At 43.9% G+C, this 17,967-nt stretch overlaps 1 protein-coding gene across 1 annotated transcript in view; it reads left to right on the top strand.

Moving 5' to 3' along the window:
* otog (otogelin) overlaps positions 1-17,967 on the top strand; it is a 322,018-nt gene that overhangs the window by 269,498 nt on the left and 34,553 nt on the right. Inside the window, exons 40-45 of the mRNA XM_078549607.1 lie at positions 3,517-3,655; positions 6,617-6,808; positions 7,061-7,273; positions 8,314-8,418; positions 14,559-14,663; positions 17,735-17,836. Coding sequence (XP_078405733.1) covers positions 3,517-3,655; positions 6,617-6,808; positions 7,061-7,273; positions 8,314-8,418; positions 14,559-14,663; positions 17,735-17,836 — 856 coding nt within the window. The remainder of the gene's footprint in view (positions 1-3,516; positions 3,656-6,616; positions 6,809-7,060; positions 7,274-8,313; positions 8,419-14,558; positions 14,664-17,734; positions 17,837-17,967) is intronic.

Below are 17,967 nucleotides of genomic sequence, written 5' to 3'. Positions count from 1 at the left end.
CTCACATCACAGACATCCAAGGAGCAGAAAATGCTGGAGCCCTACAGCTACCAGACTTTAGAGGAACATGTGAATTGCATGCTGGGCAGATTCTGATGGACATGGCTCTGCTGCGAAGCAGCTCATGGAACGTGGAAGGTCACCGTTGAGAGTCTGCTTCAGGACATCTTGGCCAATGTCTGCTACAGATGTTCGTTGAGGGGGTGGAGAGGAAGGTGTACCGTGGGGTGATGGGAGAGGAAGGTGTACCAGGGGGTGGGGTTGGGGGGGGGTGGGGGGCAGCGTGAAGTTGGGAGGGGGAGTGATGGTTTTGGGGAGGCATGGAGCGAAGGTGTTGGGGGCGAGGATGGGTGGGGGGAAACAATGGTGTTGGGTGGGTGAGGTTGGGGGGAGGGAGTGCAGGGGAGGAGGATGTAATGGGGAAGAATGTGGCAACTGAGGAGGTAAGTGTAAGGGGGAGGAAGATGTAAGGGAAGGAGTTCAGAAGAGGGAAGGAGTTCGGAGGGGTCAAGGACTTCGTGTGGAGGAAGGAGTTCAGAGGGGGGCAGGATTTCGGGGGAAGAAAGGAGTTCGGAGTAGGGGTAGGAGTTTGCAGGGGGAAAGGAGTCTGGAGGAAGGAAGGCGTTCTGAGGGGCAAAGAGTCCGGGAAGAAGAAGGAGTTTGGAGAGGGGAAGGAAGAAGTCCGGGGGGAGGAAGGATTAAGTGTGGAGGAACAAGTAAGGGTGGAGGAATGATTAAGAGGAAAGGAAGCGTAAGGGGGTGGGGGGGGTTGCCCAGGTGAATGTGCAAGGGAGGCGTCTGTGGAGTCGATTACTGCCTCCTGGGGAGTGAAATGAGGGTGGGCATAATAGGAGGGAATGATGAGAATGAGAGAGAGCAGGGTGAGCTGGTAGGATGGGAGGGTAAGGGTGCGATGGTAGTGGCGGAAGGGACGGTGAGGATGGTTGGCAGGGACTCGGAGACAGACACAGACCTTGGGGGTAGGAAGGAGGTTGTCGAGGAGGTCAGTGTTGTTGGGGGTAGGATTTTCAGGAAGACAGGGAAGCTGGACATCCTGGAATGAAAAGGGCTTGGTTGGTAGGTGATGGTGGGGAGCTGAAAGGTGATGCCAGGCGTGTCAACAATAATGGGCAACAGGACATGGGTGACTATGGGAGGGGAAAGGACGAGGAACTGAAAACAGAGCTCCCTGTGAGCCAAAGTAGAGATGATTAGTGCATGACAGCAGAGTCAAAAGCAGGAGGGAGAGCACTTATGCACTCACAGTTGCATTGAGAGGTGAAGATGTGGTGCAGGATCCTAATGTCGGCTTTTGCCGCAGACCTCACTGTCATCGCAGGCACGGTCCACGACCTCACCAGCTGGCGCAATGGCATGCTCTTCAAAGTGAGTGAGGGACCTAATGTGGGCCACCCCCAGTCAGCTTTCCCTGCATGAAAACAGGTAGAGAGAGTGTGAGCAGGACGCATGGCACTGCATGGAATGTTTGTGTAGTGTGCGGAGCCATGGTCAGGAAAAGGACCCGAGCTTGGGAGGATATGAGCCTGATAGAGATGTGAGGGTGTGTGAGAAGGTTAGTGGTGTTGTTCACTGAGATGTGAGATCCCTGTGGATGTGTGATGGATTTGTGAGTGTGTGAGTTGAGAGTGATGGCGGAACAGAGGAGACCTCTTTCTGCACTGGGTGGCTGTTGTTTTTTGCAGGACAATGGCACTGACCACTGCTGCCGCTGCCTCCCATGCTGAATTGGTGACCTTGCTTGCTGGCTTTTGCCCAGAGTCGGGGTGGAGGACATCGCACCAGGCCTCCACTGTGCCCAGTAGGCACTTGAGGAAGGTGTTGCTAAATCTAGGGCAGCATGTTTCCTCCCTTTGGCAGCCATCATTTCCCAGCAGCTTCCTATCCCTTTAAGAGTGTGAGCTCTTTGCAGGGGCCTTTAACTATGGTTTACCGAAGGCCTGAGGGGCCGGCAGGGTGGGTGAATGAGAGAACACCCCGCCAGCAAGCTCCACGTGCTTTCTGGGAATGCATGGATTAATGAGGCGGGATTGAGACGATATGGTGCAAAAAGCCGCCATTGCGGCCAGCGGGTGAAATGTCCTATTTCCCGCCTGCTACTATCCTTAGTGGAAATCTGGGACAATTCCGCCTTAGTTTCACTTTTGGTTTGAGCTGGGCACACACATATACCTCTGATGCCTTCAAGCTTTATACCTATATATATAATTGTTCTCATGTGCCTAGTCTTAATAAATAAGACCATAAGACATAGGAGCAGAAATTAGGCCATTCGGCCCATTGAGCCTGCTCCGCCATTCAATCATGGCTGATAAGTTTCTCAACCCTATTCTCCCGCCTTCTCCCCGTAACCTTTGATCCCCTTACCAATCAAGAACCTATCTATCTCAGTCTTAAATACACTCAATGACCTGACCTCCACAGCCTTCTGTGGCAATGAATTCCATAGATTCACCACTCTCTGGCTAAAGAAGTTTCTCCTCATCTCTGTTCTAAACGGTTTTCCCTTTACTCTGAGGCAGTGCCCTCGGGTCCTAGTCTCTCCTACTAATGGAAACATCTTCCCCACGTCCACTCTATCCAGGCCTTTCAGTATTCTGTGAGTTTCAATCAGATCCTCCCTCATCCTTCTAAACTCCATCAAGTATAGACCCCGAGTCCTCAAATGTTCCTCATATGTTAAGCCTTTCATTCCTGGGATCATTCTCGTGAACCTTCTCTGGACCCTCTCCAGGGCCAGCACATCCTTCCTGAGACACGGGGCCCAAAATTGCTCACAATATTCTAAATGTGGTCTGACCAGAGCCTTATAAAGCCTCAGCAGCACATCCCTGCATTTATATTCTAGTCCTCTTGAAATAAATGCCAACATTGCATTTGCATTCCTAACTACCGACTCAACCTGCAAGTTAACCTTAAGAGAATCCTGCACTAGGACTCCCAAGTCCCTTTGCACTCCAGATTTCTGAATTCTCTCCCCATTTAGAAATGAACCCACAATGTGTTTACTAAATCCCTTATGAGGATTGGTGCCTTCTGTCTTATACAGTAAACAAACCCTAGGATTATATTATTATAATAACATGACACTTCCTCCCAAAATGCATCACTTCCCACTGCCCTGCCTTAAGTTTCATGTGACATATTTGTCTGTTGAATCTCTTTGTCCACCTGAAGTCTACTATTATCTGCCTCATGATGTTACATACCTGTTGCTCCTGTATTGCTACTATCTTGGGTATTAATCGTTCACATTCAACACACTTTGCATTTTGCATGTTTAATTGTTAGCACTTGGCTTTAAAAAAGTAAGTTACACATTATGAGGCTAGTAAAAAAATTGACAGTGAATTCATATAACAGACCTGGTCTCATGATCCTGATTAAAGATACCTCAATGTAATGTGCTATCTTGTCCTTCGCTGCTGATCATTATTTATGTTACTATTCATCATAATTTAAGTATTATGAAGGATTAATATTTCTTTCTGATGCTAGGTTTCTCCAGAAATCTTTTGTGAGCTCTGGATCCGTGACTCATTATTTGTGAACAACCATTGCTCTGCTCTGGCTGCATATGTGGCTCTTTGTAACAAGTTTAACATTTGCGTTGAGTGGAGGAAGCCAGACTATTGCTGTAAGTTGCACATTTTTAAAAAAACTGATATACGTTTGCTGTGTGACTACTGTCACATACCTAGATGCAGAGTAAAGCTAAACCAACAGGTTAGAAATTGTTGCAATGGCTCATAACATAGCGCTTGATGTTATTCGGATTATTTACTTGAACCGTTCAGACCAAATTATGTTTACTCTGCAAATTGCTGCAAAAGTTGATTGATAACATGACCGTGATGTCAATGTCTCATCTGGGCCCTTGTGAATGTCATGGTCCATTGTCCATCTCCCTAACCAATCAAAGACAAGGATAGAGAAAGAAACAGAAAAAATGTTGGAGAGAGAAATAGGATTTTTTTTAAATTTGCAGGACTTTGCTGGTAAGGCTTGTATTTTTTACCCATTCCTAATTGCCTTTGAGCTGCTTTCTTTAACTGCTGCAGATTGTGTGGTGTAGGTACATCCACAGTGCTGTTAGGTAGGGAGTTCCTGGATTTTGACTCAGCGACAGTGAAGGGAGTTCCAGGATTTTGACCCAACAACAATGAAGGAAAAGCAATATTGCCCAAATCAGGATGATGTGTGACTTGAAGGGGATCTTACAAGTGGTGATGTTCCCATGGCCTTGCCCTTCTAGGTGGGAGAGTTTGTAGGTTTGGAAGATGCTGTTGTAGGAGACTTGGCAAGTTGCTACAACATATCCTGTAGATGGTACACACAGCAGCCACAGTGTACCAGCAATGGAGGAAGTGAATGTTTAAGTTGGTGGATGGGGTGCAGATGAAGCTGGCTGTTTTGTCTTAGATGGTGTCTAGCTTTTTGAATGTTGAGTGCACTCGTCCAGGCAAGTGGAGAGTATACCATCACACTCCTGACTTGTGCCTTGGAGATGGTGAAAATGCTTTGGGGAGTCAGGAGGTGAATTACTCACTGCAGAATTCTCAGCCTCTGATCTATTCTTGTTGTCACAGTGTTTATATGGCAAAGCCAGTTAACTTTCTGGTCAATGGTAACCCCAAGATGTTGATGGTAGTGGATTCAGCGATGGTAATGCAGTTGAATGGCAAGGCAATTAGATTCACTCTTGTTGGAGATGTTCATTGCCTGGCACTTACATGAATGTTACTTGCCACTTATTAGCTCAAATCTGAATGTTACCTGCTGCGAGCAGGCATAGACTGCTCAGAATCTGAGGAGTTGCACATGTTCAGTGTTCCATTCCAATCATCAGTGAACATCCCCACTTCTGACCTTATGATGGAGCGAAGGTCATTGATGAAGCAGCTGGAGATGGTTGGGCCTAAGACATTGCAGTGAGGAGTTCCTGTGGAAATGTCGTGGGCTGAGATGAATGGCCTCCAAAAACAATAATCTTCTTCCTTAACGCTGGTATGACTCCTGACTCCCTTTGACTTCAATTTTGCTCGGGCTCCTTGGTGCCACACTCTATCAGTTATGCTGCCTTGGTGGGCAATCACTTCACTTCTGCAATTCAGCTCTTTTGTCCATACTTGGACCAGAGCTATAATGAAGTCTGGAGTTAAGCGGTCTTGGCAGAATAATAATCCCAGTTGTGCTAAGAATTACGCTGACAGCTGATTTAAGATTATCAGTCAGGCTTGTAACGTAGCTCACTTATGTTTGCTAGAAGCTACATATGTTCATATGCAGGGACCTATCCTCTGCGGGCAAAAGAAATATGTCCAGAAAAAACAGAATAAACAAAAGCCCGGGTGACAATAGCTCCCTGGTGCATTTGCCATGGCAACACCTCGACCAATCTGAGTTGCTTCATCAATTACCTTCCTTCCATCATAAGGTCAAAGTGGGGATGTTCGCTGATGATTGTACAATGTTCAACATCATCCATGACCCCTCAGAAACTGAAGCAGTCCATGTCCAAATGCAGCAAGACCTGGACAATATCCAGACTTGGGCTGACAAGTAGCAAGTAACATTCGCACCACAGAAGTGCCAGGCAAAGACCATCTCCGCCAAGAGAGAATCTAACCTTGACATTCAATGACATTACCATCACTGAATCCCCCACTATCATCATCCTGGGGGTTACCATTGACCAGAAACTGAACTGGACCAACCATATAAATACTGTGGCTACAAGAGCAGGTCAGAGGCTAGGAATCCTGCGATGAGTGACTCACCTTCTGACTCCCCAAAGCCTGTCCACATCTACAAGGCACAAGTCAGAAGTGTGATGGAATACTCCCCACTTGCCTGGATGAGTGCAACTCCCACAACACTCAAGAAGCTTGACACCGTCCAGGACAAAGCAGCCCACTTGATTGGCACTGCATCCACAAATATTCACTCCCTCCACCACCGACCATTTACAAGATGCACTGTGGGAATTCACCAAGGTTCCTTAGACAGCACCTTCCAAACCCACGACCACTACCATCTAGAAGGACAAGGGCAGCAGATAGAAGGGAACACCACAACCTGGAAGCTCCCCTCCAAGTCACTCACCATCCTGACTTTGAAATATATCGCCGTTCCTTCACTGTCACTGGGTCAAAATCCTGGAACTCCCTTCCTAACAGCACCGTGGGTGTATCTAAACCACATGGACTGCAGCAGTTAAAGAAGGCAGCCCATCGCCACCTTCTCAAAGGGAACTAGGGTTGGGCAATAAATACTGGCCCAGCCAGCGAAGCCCACAGCCTGTGAATGAATAAAAAAAGCTGAATTTCCAACCGATCAGCACCCCTTTTCTCATGCAGAATAAATTGCTGTTCTCTTTTAAATCTGGCATTCTTGCTTCGATCCTGATGAGTGCAAGATTAAAAACTTCAGCAGCATGTCTCTTTTTTCAGCAATACTCAAGAATGTTAAAGCAGACCAATCTTCATAGTACTTTGTTATTTAATTGAACTGTACTTTACTCAACTTTTAAAATCTGTATACCCTATCTCGGCCTAAATAAATTAAACAATGAGTGATTTTTCTCCTGTTTTTTCAGCCTTTACATGTCCTGCTAACATGATATACCAGGCTTGTGTACTGACCTGTGAAGCGAAGACCTGCCAGAACAGAGTGTTTTTTCCATCTGAGGATGCATCATGCTCCATCCTGAGTGAGGGCTGTGTTTGTCCAGAAGGAACCATCCTCCATCGTCTTGACTCCACCTTGTGTATACCTGAGGAGAAATGTGGTACAGCAGACTATCTACTCTATTTCTAGCCATGAATAACAAGACACAAAATCTTTCCATTACTTTTTTATTAAATATAATGTGTACACACACACACACACACACACACAAACATATATTTGCATCGCCAAGCACGATGGGCTCAGACATAAACAGTTGCCCTTTTGTTTGCTAACCCTCAACATATTTTATAGCATAGACAACTAACTTGTTGCTAAAGGAAGATAATTCCATGCATTTTGTATTTTTCAGCTTGCACTGACACTTGGGGACTACCTCATGCTGCTGGTGAAACATGGAATGCCTCACTGGATGGATGCTGCATGTACCAGTGTCTGGAGAATGGGACCATTGTTACTGTTGACCACAACTGCTCTGCTGTCCCGGAACCAATCTGTCGCCGTTCTGGGGAAATAGTAGTTAATCTAGCTAGCGATAAGAGCTGCTGCCCTAACAAAATATGTGGTAAGAGTTAAATTCTGTCTGCAGATGAATAATCTTCCATGTCTGAAGAATTTTAGGTATCCATAAAGATAATTACACTGATGCCACACTGTTAAGATATTCAGAAAGTATCATAAATCCTGAAAGTAAAACCTGAGTCACTTCCAGTTACTTGAACCTGACTGCCCCCTAACCACTCAGTGAATCTATCCAGTAATTAGTTCAACCCCTGGGCCCAGAGTTCTAATGGTACACTGAAAATCAGGCAGATTGGAACTTCTATGTGCCTTGAGATTACAGCACTGTCTTCACCATAAATTTCAACTTGAATCAATATGCAAAGGCACCCATCCTGCCTGCAGTATCTCAGATATGCTGGGAAGGGAAAGAATAAGTGGGGCAGGATTTAAGCATATGGGCCATGATTGTTAAGAACAGAGGGGTCAGAAGAGGGAAATAATGGAGCATTAAGGATGGATGCTGGGAAATGCCTGGAGGAGTCCCAGAGCATCAGCATTATGGTCCAATGCCATTATCAGTGCCAATATGGGGGAAGGTTTTGACGCATTTCACTGGCAATTGGAGTACCTGGCAGCACCAAGAATGTTTGTATCCACCTCCCCAAAATGGAATCCTGTAGACCATCCAACATGGATGCTTTTACCACTGATCTTCTGGCCCTATGGGGCTATATGGAAAGAATGATAAGAATCAGCTTCTGAAAGGTTAAATGTAGATCAATGAGTATGAAAATCAGGTAGATTCTATAATATCGGCTGACATGCAATAGCAATTTTAATGCAGGGTTGTAAGTTGAAAATATAGCCTTATCTAATTAAGGGTTATTACAAAGGCATTTCTGGTTTTAGTCAATTAATGCAATGTGACAAATTGGAATAAAAGGAAATGTTTCAGCAACCCCCATTTTCTTTTTAATGAACCAAGAGATTTGCCTTAACTTCAAGAAACCTTTAAGTTCACTGATGCTTTCAGGCCAATATAACAATGAGTTACTTAGTTCACCATGCATTCACATGACTATCATTCTATTCTGCTTTCAGCTTGCAATCAAACAGTCTGTGAGAGTTTTGCTCCTCAGTGTGCATATGGAGAAAGGCTCATTACCCATCATAAACCAGACTCCTGCTGTCCTGATTATTTTTGTGGTAAGCACATAAGTTAATACCAAAAATACTGCCTGAAGTACAATCTTGAGGAGAACAGCTGAAGTTTGAAGAAGAGAAGCGCTTTACAATCAATGAAAGACTTTTGATGTGTAGTCACTGTTTAATTAAATTGGCAACTAATTTTCCCAAAGGGAGCTCTCACATACAGCAGTATGATGATGACCACACAATCTGGTTTTGTGATGTTGACTGAGGAATAAGTATTGGCCGGGGCACCAGGGATAACTCTCCTGGAGAGGGATTTGAAACCACAACCTCCTGTCTCAGGTGGCAGAAGTGCTACTGTTATGGTCCCTGTAGAAACCAATAACTTTTAAAAAGAGAAATGAATTTGCCAGTGACCGACAGAGAATTGCACAAGATTTCATATTTTAAGACTTTCGTGGTAACAAACAAACCAAAGTCAACATTAACTAAACATTACAGAATACTCAACTAATAAACCAAACTACAGAAAAGGCATATCTCCATTATCTAAATAACTCAACTGAAAGTACGCTACAACCCATCGGTACATTCTCAGCAGATAGGTAGCCGTGTAAATTAAGTTCCACACTCATCCTGACTGTTCATCAAGCTCCCTTCTCCCTGATACACCAAGGCGAGTCTTCCAGTGTCCTTTGAAAGTCCTTTCACTCAGCCTTCCGAGTACCCTCAACTGAATGCTAGCCGCAAGGACCCTCTGGCGACCCCTTGTTCCTTAAATCTCTACAAGTCCCGTCTCTTCAAACAGAAAAACAATTCTCCTCAGCATCCTAGTCGGCGGATAATGCAAAACAGGGTGTTTCCTCTGCTTTGAATGGCAGCAGTTTATCTGCTTCTTCACCCAACAGCATCTCTCTCTCTCACTCACTGTCTGAGCCTGAGGAGGGGTGTGGGGTGATTTTAAAGGGCCTGCAAGAGTGAGAAACATAGCAGGCAGGGTGACTTAATTTGGAAGAAGCTGAAATTTTGGTATCCTGATGATGGGTTCAAATTTAGAGATTAACTCTGCGCACTGTTTGTGGTGGTTCAAGCCTTGCAATGTTCAATGGTGGTTTCCTACTTGTAATACATTAACAAACCATAAATGCTCATTACATTAAAACTTTTTGTAATTATGTCCTACTTTCATGATAAAGTCAGCAGTGCAGGAGAATCACGTTTGATTAAAGGTAGCGTGCAGTAATCAACTTTGTGCAGTTGTGTCTGAGGTCAGCAGTTTTCCTTGTACTCTGCGGCACAAGGAAGGGAAGCTGAATAATGGCAGCTTTCACGAAGGCTCAGGATCGCAAGGGCGAGCTAGTGGTGGAGGGGGGCTTGTATACAGTAAATGGCAGTGTATCGACGGGCAGAGAGATCTGGGTGTACAGGTCCACAGGTCACTGAAAGTGGCAATGCAGGTGGATAAGGTAGTCAGGAAGGCATATGGCATGCTTGCCTTCATTGGCAGGGGTATTGAGTATAAAAGCTGGGAAGTCATGCTGCAGCTGTTTAGAACCTTGGTTAGGCAACACTTGGAATATTGCGTGCAATTCTGGTCACCACATTATCAGAAGGATATGGAGGCCTTGGAGAGGGTGCAGAGGAGGTTTACCAGGATGCTGCCTGGTCTGGAGGTTATTAGCTATGAGGAGAGGTTGGAGAAACTCGGATTGTTCTCACTAGAGCGACGGAGATTGAGGGGCGACTTGATAGAAGTTCATAAAATTATGAGTGGCATGGACAGAGTAGATAGTCAGAAGCTTTTTCCCAGGGTGGAAGAGTCAATTACTAGGGGACAAAGATTTAAGGTGAGAGGAGAAAACTATAAAGGTGATGTGCAGGGCAAGTTTTTTATGCAGAGGGTAGTGAGTGTCTGGAATTCGCTGCCAGAGAAGGTGGTGGAAGCAGGTACGATAGTGGTGTTTAAGAGGCAGCTTGACAAATACATGAATAGGATGGGAATAGAGGGATACGGACCCCGGAAGTGCAAAATGTTTTAGTTGACGGGCAATATGATTGGCGCAGGCTTGGAGGGCCGAAGGGCCTGTTCCTGTGCTGTACTTTTCTTTGTTCTTTGTTCTTTGTAGAGTGGGATCGGTGACATGGAGGAGTGGGATAGGGATCCAAAGGAGGGCAGAAGGTGGGGCCGGGGCATGGAGGGGTGTGGTGGAAACAGTCAGCCAAGGTATGAAAATGAAGGGCTGTGTCAGTACAGTCCACATGTGGGTCCATCTCAGGGTGCTGGCTGGGAGAATCCTTACAGCGCATTGAGTTCACCTACAACATTTCAATTATCACCGCTGAGAATGATCTCTGATAATTTCCTTTACAATGCATAGCAGCTGAGACTGCAACTTCAGCCATGACCCACAGAGTGGTGAGTACAACACTGGACACTAACATGGAAATTCAATCAAGGGTAAACACAAAAACACATTATTTCTTCCACAATAAAGCAATGCCCCTAACTCCCCTGCAACCATCAATATATGCCAAGCATAAGACATGCCAGTACATTTTGCTCCCTGACTAAGCTAGTCCCAACAAATAATGATGCACACATGAATAAGATGAAACCAATGTAATGGGAATTACTTATGAGTGAAATTTTAATTTGAGAAACACCACCTTTGTGCTCCCAATAAGTCTTATGATAATGGCAGTGGAGATGGGCAGGAAAGATGTTTCTGTGATGAAGAGCCTTCCTGTTTATCCAGGAGGCTCTTTTCTAGCCTGCCCGTACCTGCTGCATTATTGGCTGACAGCAGGTTTCACCACTGAAAAGCTTCCCACACTGCGAAATTGCAAGTGTCTCCCATGCACATCACCAGCACTTTAAATTTTAATTGTAATTGAGTGGGAACCAGTAAAAAGCAAGAGAGCAGAAGTGATGCACACTTCCTGTTGCATTGCCGGGGTTGGTGTGCCTTGGATAAAATTCCACCTTGAAATTCTGTGTCCAAAAAGGCCAGCTGTCCCTCTTTGGTGTCAGGGTATTAAAACTGGCCCTTGATTTTTTAGAGGTTTCGGCCTGGGCCTTTTTCCTCTAATACCGTACCTTAATGGCCTGTCTAAGGGTAGAATTAGTACGATCACACCATTCCCCACACAGAACATTTGGTTTTATCTTAAATTAAAATAGACCGTTTAAAACATAATAGTCTTATAAATCTCACATTCATAACACCACTACATGAGCCATGGCTGACATGTAGAATTTTGAATTAATTTTTAGCTTGTCTTTGTAATGTCACTGGGGAAGAAATACTCTTTTTTTAACTCACGTGTGGGATGAGATCGTTCTCAACTTTTACAGCTGCAGCTTGTTCCCAATAAAGATTCCTGAGACGCTAAGATCCTTGCCATCAAGATCAGGAGATTCTAACGTGCAGTTCAGCTCTTCATGTTTCACCTTATCAAATGCTGTACTATAACCAATAAAACACATGAATACATTTTTTTCATTCCCATGCCTCTTTCTGATAGCACACTTACCATAAAGATAGCATTTCTTGTTCCTCTGTCTTCCAGGAAATAACATTGAAGAGCTGAAATTTCTGGCTTTATCTTGCTCTTAGCCCTATTCATCAGTACTCGAAGAAGGATCTTAGTAATGTGAATCATCAGACTGAAAATGTGATGAAGTTCACATTCAATTGCTCTGGGCTTTTTAGGGAGTGCAATAAATATGGATTTACTTAAGACTTCTAGGATTTCTCCTGTGTCATGCGGACCTTAGAATAATAAGAAATCTTTATTGGGAACAAACTGCAGCCGTAAAAGTTGAGAGCAATCTAAGTGTTTTTGTGAAGATTAAAAGAGGGGTCAGACAGGGGTGTGTGTTCTCCCCAGATTTATTCAATTTGTATAGTGAAAACATTCTTAGAGAGATTGAAGACCTTCCTGGGTTATTAGTTGGAGGTTCCAGCCTTAATAATATAAGATGTGCCAATGGCACCATTTTTATTGCCAACTCTGAAGAGAAACCGCAAAAGATTTTGGATAGAGTAGTGAGTGAAAGTGAGAAGAAAGGGCTGAGCATAAATTGTAAGAAAATACAATGTCTAGTAGTGTCCAAAAAGGCAATCATACCAGAATGTAAGGAATGAAAAGGTCACACAGGTAGACAAATTTTGTTACCTAGGGAGTATGTTAACATCGAACGGAAAGTGCGACCAAGAGATGAAGGATTGGAATAGTCATAGATGTATTTCGAAAAATGAAATAGATTATGATCAACTCAAAATTAGCCATGAAAACAAAGCTGAGAAACCTGGAATGCTACATCACACCAATTTTGACATACGGAAGTGAATGTTGGACGATCAGTGAAGCAATGCAGAGAAGAATTGAGGTTACAGAGTTGTGGGTTTTGAGGCGAATAATGACGATATCTTGGACAAGTCACACTACCAATGAAGAGGTTCTAGTAAAACCTGAGACCAAAAGAACTCTGCTGACCAAGATTAGGAAGAGATGGTTAGAATTTCTTGGGCATGGATTACAAAATTATGATTTAGAAAGTTTGATGCTGATGGGAAAGATTGATGCTAAGAGAGATCAAGGTTTACAAAGAATGATCCTTCTAAAGAACCTCACAAAGTGGATAAATGTACCACCAATGAAGATGATCCATGCCTCCAGAGCAAAATTAACATGGAAGTCCATTGTTGCCAATGCCATCTTAGGGCATGGTACCTGAAGAGAAAGATAGGATGAGAGCCACGCTGGCAAGGCCAGCATTTGTTGCCCATCTTTGATTGCCTTTGAGAAGGTGATGGTGAGCTGTCCCCTTGAACCGCTGCAGTCCACCTGGTGTACGTACACCCACAGTGCTGTTAGGAATGGAGTTCCAGGATTTTGACCTGCAACAACAAAGGAAATAATTCCAAGTCAGGGTGGTGGGTGCCTTGGAGGAGAACTTGTAGGTGGTGGTGACCGAAGCATCTGTTGCCTTTGTCCTTCTAAATGGTAGAGGCCATGAATTTGGAAGACGTTGTTTAAGGAGCCTTGTCGAGCAGCTATAGTGCGTTTTGTAAATGTACACACTGGTTCCATTGTGTGCTGGTAGTGGAGGGAGTGAATTTTTAAGGTGGTGAATGGGGTCCCAATCAAGCAGACTGCTTTGTCCTGGATGGTGCTGAACTTATTGACTGTTGTTGGAGCTACACTCATGTAGGCAAGTGGAGAGTATTCCATCCCACTCCTTATGTTTCTTATAGATGGTGGACAGACTTTGAGGAGTCAGATAATGAGTTACTTGCTGCAGGATTTACAGCCTCTGGCCTGCAATTGTAGCCACAGCATTTAAATGGCTGGTCCCGTGCACTTGCCAGGCAAATGTTAGTTGCCTGAATGTTGTCCAGGTCTTGCTGGAGACAGGAACATACTGCTTCAGTATCTGAGGCTCACAAATGGTCTGAACACTGTGCAATCATCAACGAACATCCCATTTCTAACCTTATGATAGAGGGAAAGTCATTGATGTAGCAACTGAAGATGGTTGGGCCTAGAACTCTACCCTGAGGAAATCCTGCAGTGATGTCCTAGGGCTGAGATGATTGGCCACCAACCACAACCTTGTTGCTACATTACAAATCGATTTTTAAACTAATTTATAATGTCATTATGCAACAACTTAAGCAAATCTACTCTATTTCTGCTGAATATTAATGACCAGGAAACCCATCTAGTAAAGTAAAGATAGAAAAGGATAAATAAACATTTCACATTGCAAATTATTTTTTATCACCTGCAATTCATATTATAAAATTCTCTGTGGCAATGATGCAGCTTTGCACCTACAGTTCCACAAATTCAAGTGTGCCTTCATAGGGGTTGCAGAATAGACAGCTGGGTAGCTGCACACACGGATGATGAGAATAACCAAGTGGACAAGTCACCCTGTAGCATCTCCAAGCAGCTGATGAAGGTGTGCTGTTGAGAAAAGCCTGTAACCCCCAAAATGAACAGTTTTTGGGTTAGGGTGATGCATGAGATGCTGCAAAAATAAAGAATAAATAATTTTGAATCTTTAAATTTTGAGTGCTTGTATAATATATACTTGCAAAGTAATAAACATTCTGAAAAAGTTTTAAACTTAATCCGTGCAATTTATTTAGTGCTTTGTCTGACAGGCTGTTCATTTTTTACAGAATGTGATCCAGATAAGTGTGAGTCTGATATTCCAACTTGTCGAGAGGACCAAACTTTGATTGCTACCCGCGCAGATGGCAGTTGTTGCTTAGCATACATCTGTAGTAAGTTGACCAATGCACAAATTTGATTCAAAATTAAACAATTTAACAATAGTTTATTCCAATCAGTTTTAAGAATTTTGGGGTTCTGATGCATAATTAAATAAGTTTCATTTTGTCAGAAACCAAACTTGGTTTTAAAATGCCTTTTAGGTGGTGGACAGGCTTTGGGAGTCAGAAGGTGAATTACTCGTTGCAGGATTCCTAGCCTGTGACCCGCTCTTGTAGCCACAGTATTTATATGGCTAGTCCAGTTCAGTTTCTGGTCAATGGTAACCCCTAGGATGTCGATAGTAAGGGATTCAGTGATAGTAATGCTATTGAATGTCAAGGGGCCATGGTTAGATTTGCTCTTGTTGGAGATGATCATTGTCTGGATGGATCATCCAATTGGCACTTCTGGCCGAAGATTGTTGTGAATGCTTCAGCCTTATCTTTTGCACTGATATGCTAGGCTCCTACACCATTGAGGATGGGGATATTTATGGAGCCTCCTCCTCCAGTAAGTTGTTTAATTGTCCACCACCATTCATGACTAGATGTAGCAGAACTACAGAGCTTAGATCTGATCCATTGGTTGTGGAATTGCTTAGCTCTGTCTATCACTTACTGCTACTGCATGCAAGTAGCCCTGTGTTGTAGCTTCACCAGGTTGACACCTCATTTTAAGATATGCCTGGTATGCCCTCCTGCACTCTCCATTGAACCAGGGTTGATCCCTGGCTTGTTGGTAATGATAGAGTGGGGGATATGCCAGGCCATGAGATTACAGATTGTGGTTGGATACAAATCTGCTGCAGCTGATGGCCCACAGCTCCTCATGGATGCCCAGTCTTGAGTTGCTAGATCTGTTCAAAATCTATCCCATTTAGCATGGTGGTAGTGCCACACAACACGTTGGAGGGTATCCTCAACGTGAAGACAGGAATTTGTCTCCACAAGAACTGTGCGGTGGTCAGCCCTACCGATACTGTCATGAACAGATGCATCTGCGGCAGGTAGGTTGGCGAGGATGAGGTCAAGTATGTTTTTCCCTCTTGTTGGTTCCCTCACCACCTGCCGCAGACCCAGCCTAGCAGCTATGTCCTTTAGGACTTGGTCAGCTCAGTCAGTAGTGATGCTACTGAGCCACTGTTGGTGATGGACATTGAAGTACACTATGAGCCCTTGCCACCCTCTGTGCTTCTTCCAAGTGGTGTTCAACATGGAGGAGTACTGATTCATGGAGGGAGGGGGGTGCGGTACGTGGTAATCAGCAGGAGGTTTCTTTGCCCATGTTTGGCCTGATGCCATGAGATTTCATGGGGTCTAGAGTCGATGTTGAGGATTCCCAGGGCAACTCCCTCCCGACTGCATGCCACTGTGCCACCACCTCTGCAGGGCCTGTCCTGCCGGTGGGTCAGGACATACCCAGGGATGGTGATGGCGGTGTTTATGCCATGATCTATAAGGTATGATTCCATGAGTATGACTATGTGAGGCTGTTGTTTGACTATATGCGAGACAGCTCTCCCAATTTTGGCACAAGCCCCCCGACATTAGTAAGGAGAACTTTGCAGGGTCGACAGGGCTGGGTTTGCCATTGTTGTTTCTAGTGCCTAGGTTAATGCATCTGGTTTCATTCCTTTTGATTGGCTTTATAGTGGTTGGATAAACTGAGTTCATTGCTAGGCCATTTCAGAAGGCATTTAAGAGTCAACCACATTGCTGTGGGTCTGGAGTCACATGAGGACAGCAGATTTCCTTCCCTAAGGAGCATTATTGAACCAGATTGATTTATTTTTACAACAATCGATAATGTTTTCATCATTAGACGTTTAATTCCAGATTTTTAAAATTGAATTCAAGTTCCACAATCTGCCATGGTGGGATTCGAACCCGGGTCCTCAGAGCATTACCCTGGGTCTCTGGATTATCCAGTGCCTGGCCCCACTGCTTCCCTCTCCACTGCAGTCAGCATTGTAGCAATTTAAATCAAGAGGATCTCCAAATGTGCAGATTTTTGAAATTAGGTTTTTTAGGGCTGGTTTGCCTGCTTAGCAGTAATTATGAACTTGGTATTCTGTTGAAAACTTTTTCAAAGGTTTTCCCAGCAAGACCAACAGTGTAAGAGTGGAAGTCCTTGTCAGTTTGAAGATTTCCCATTGTTTTCAGTCTGTGGGACTTCAACAGCACATCCTCTGGAGAAGCAAAGAATCACAATCAGCAAACTCTATATTTCCACATTAGTCTACATATATGTGGACTGCAGAAGTTGCTGTCCATTTTTGTAGCATAATTACGACAAACACTTACATTTTGCTATCATTACCACCACTAAATCTGGGCCATTAAGATAATACCTGGTTAAATCAATGCTTGTCGTTGTGACGGTATTTCCAAAAATGCTAAATGAATTGCTGGTGTTTGGTTACTGGGTTTATCTTCGCACTGTGACTTGAAGTGGAATGACACAACGTATCCCCCACCGTGATCTGACATCAGCAGGGTCTTTGAGGGACAGGGCACTTATCCACAGCAAGGCAGAGAAAGTCAAGGAATCATTCTAGGGCCCTGGCAGTCTTCCCTCAAAAGCTCAGAATACTTAGTTAAATTTACATCTTTATTTTATTCTCCATTGTTTGTCTTCAGAATTTTTGAATGTTTGGAAATTTGGGAAGGGCTGTTCCAAAGGCCTTTGGCTTTTTATGAATTCTCCCTCTGCTCCCTACACCTGAGGACAGATATGAAAGATATAATGTCCAATTCAAATCACAACAGGATATCATTGTTACCTCACTGGGTTACACTAACAGTTAATATTGGACATTGAAAGTCACTGATTGCATGGAAAAGGGGTAGGGTCCACTTACAGGAGTGATTGATGCTACTGAACCCAAGAAAGACAAGAACCTAAACTTGTAACAGCCTCTGCTAAAATAGCGAAAGGAGGAATTTCATTCAAAAACATTAAGCTTCAATATAATAATATTGCAGTTAGATGTTAAAACTGAAAGTTTTAACTGATCCTTAGAAGTAATGTTAACACCTCATATTCAATATGACGGTAACACTTTATGTTTCCCTATACTTAGTGTGTGGTGCTTGCGCTGAGAAAATTCCCACCTGCCAGAAAGGAGAAATCCTTACCGTTGACAACAATACCACTGAGATGTGTTGTCCAGCCTACCAATGTGGTGAGAATAATGTTTTACATTCCAAAAACATGTAACAGTTATAGCTTACAAACAGACAGAAAGAGGTAATAGAGAGAGATCTAGTTGTGATCTGACTTCAGAATCCAATCAGCCCAAGATTGCACCTTTTC

The sequence above is a fragment of the Cetorhinus maximus genome, chromosome 9 (genome assembly GCF_964194155.1).
Source record: "Cetorhinus maximus chromosome 9, sCetMax3.hap1.1, whole genome shotgun sequence".
Taxonomy (NCBI): Eukaryota; Metazoa; Chordata; class Chondrichthyes; order Lamniformes; family Cetorhinidae; genus Cetorhinus; species Cetorhinus maximus.
This window is presented reverse-complemented; position numbering and strand designations above follow the sequence as displayed.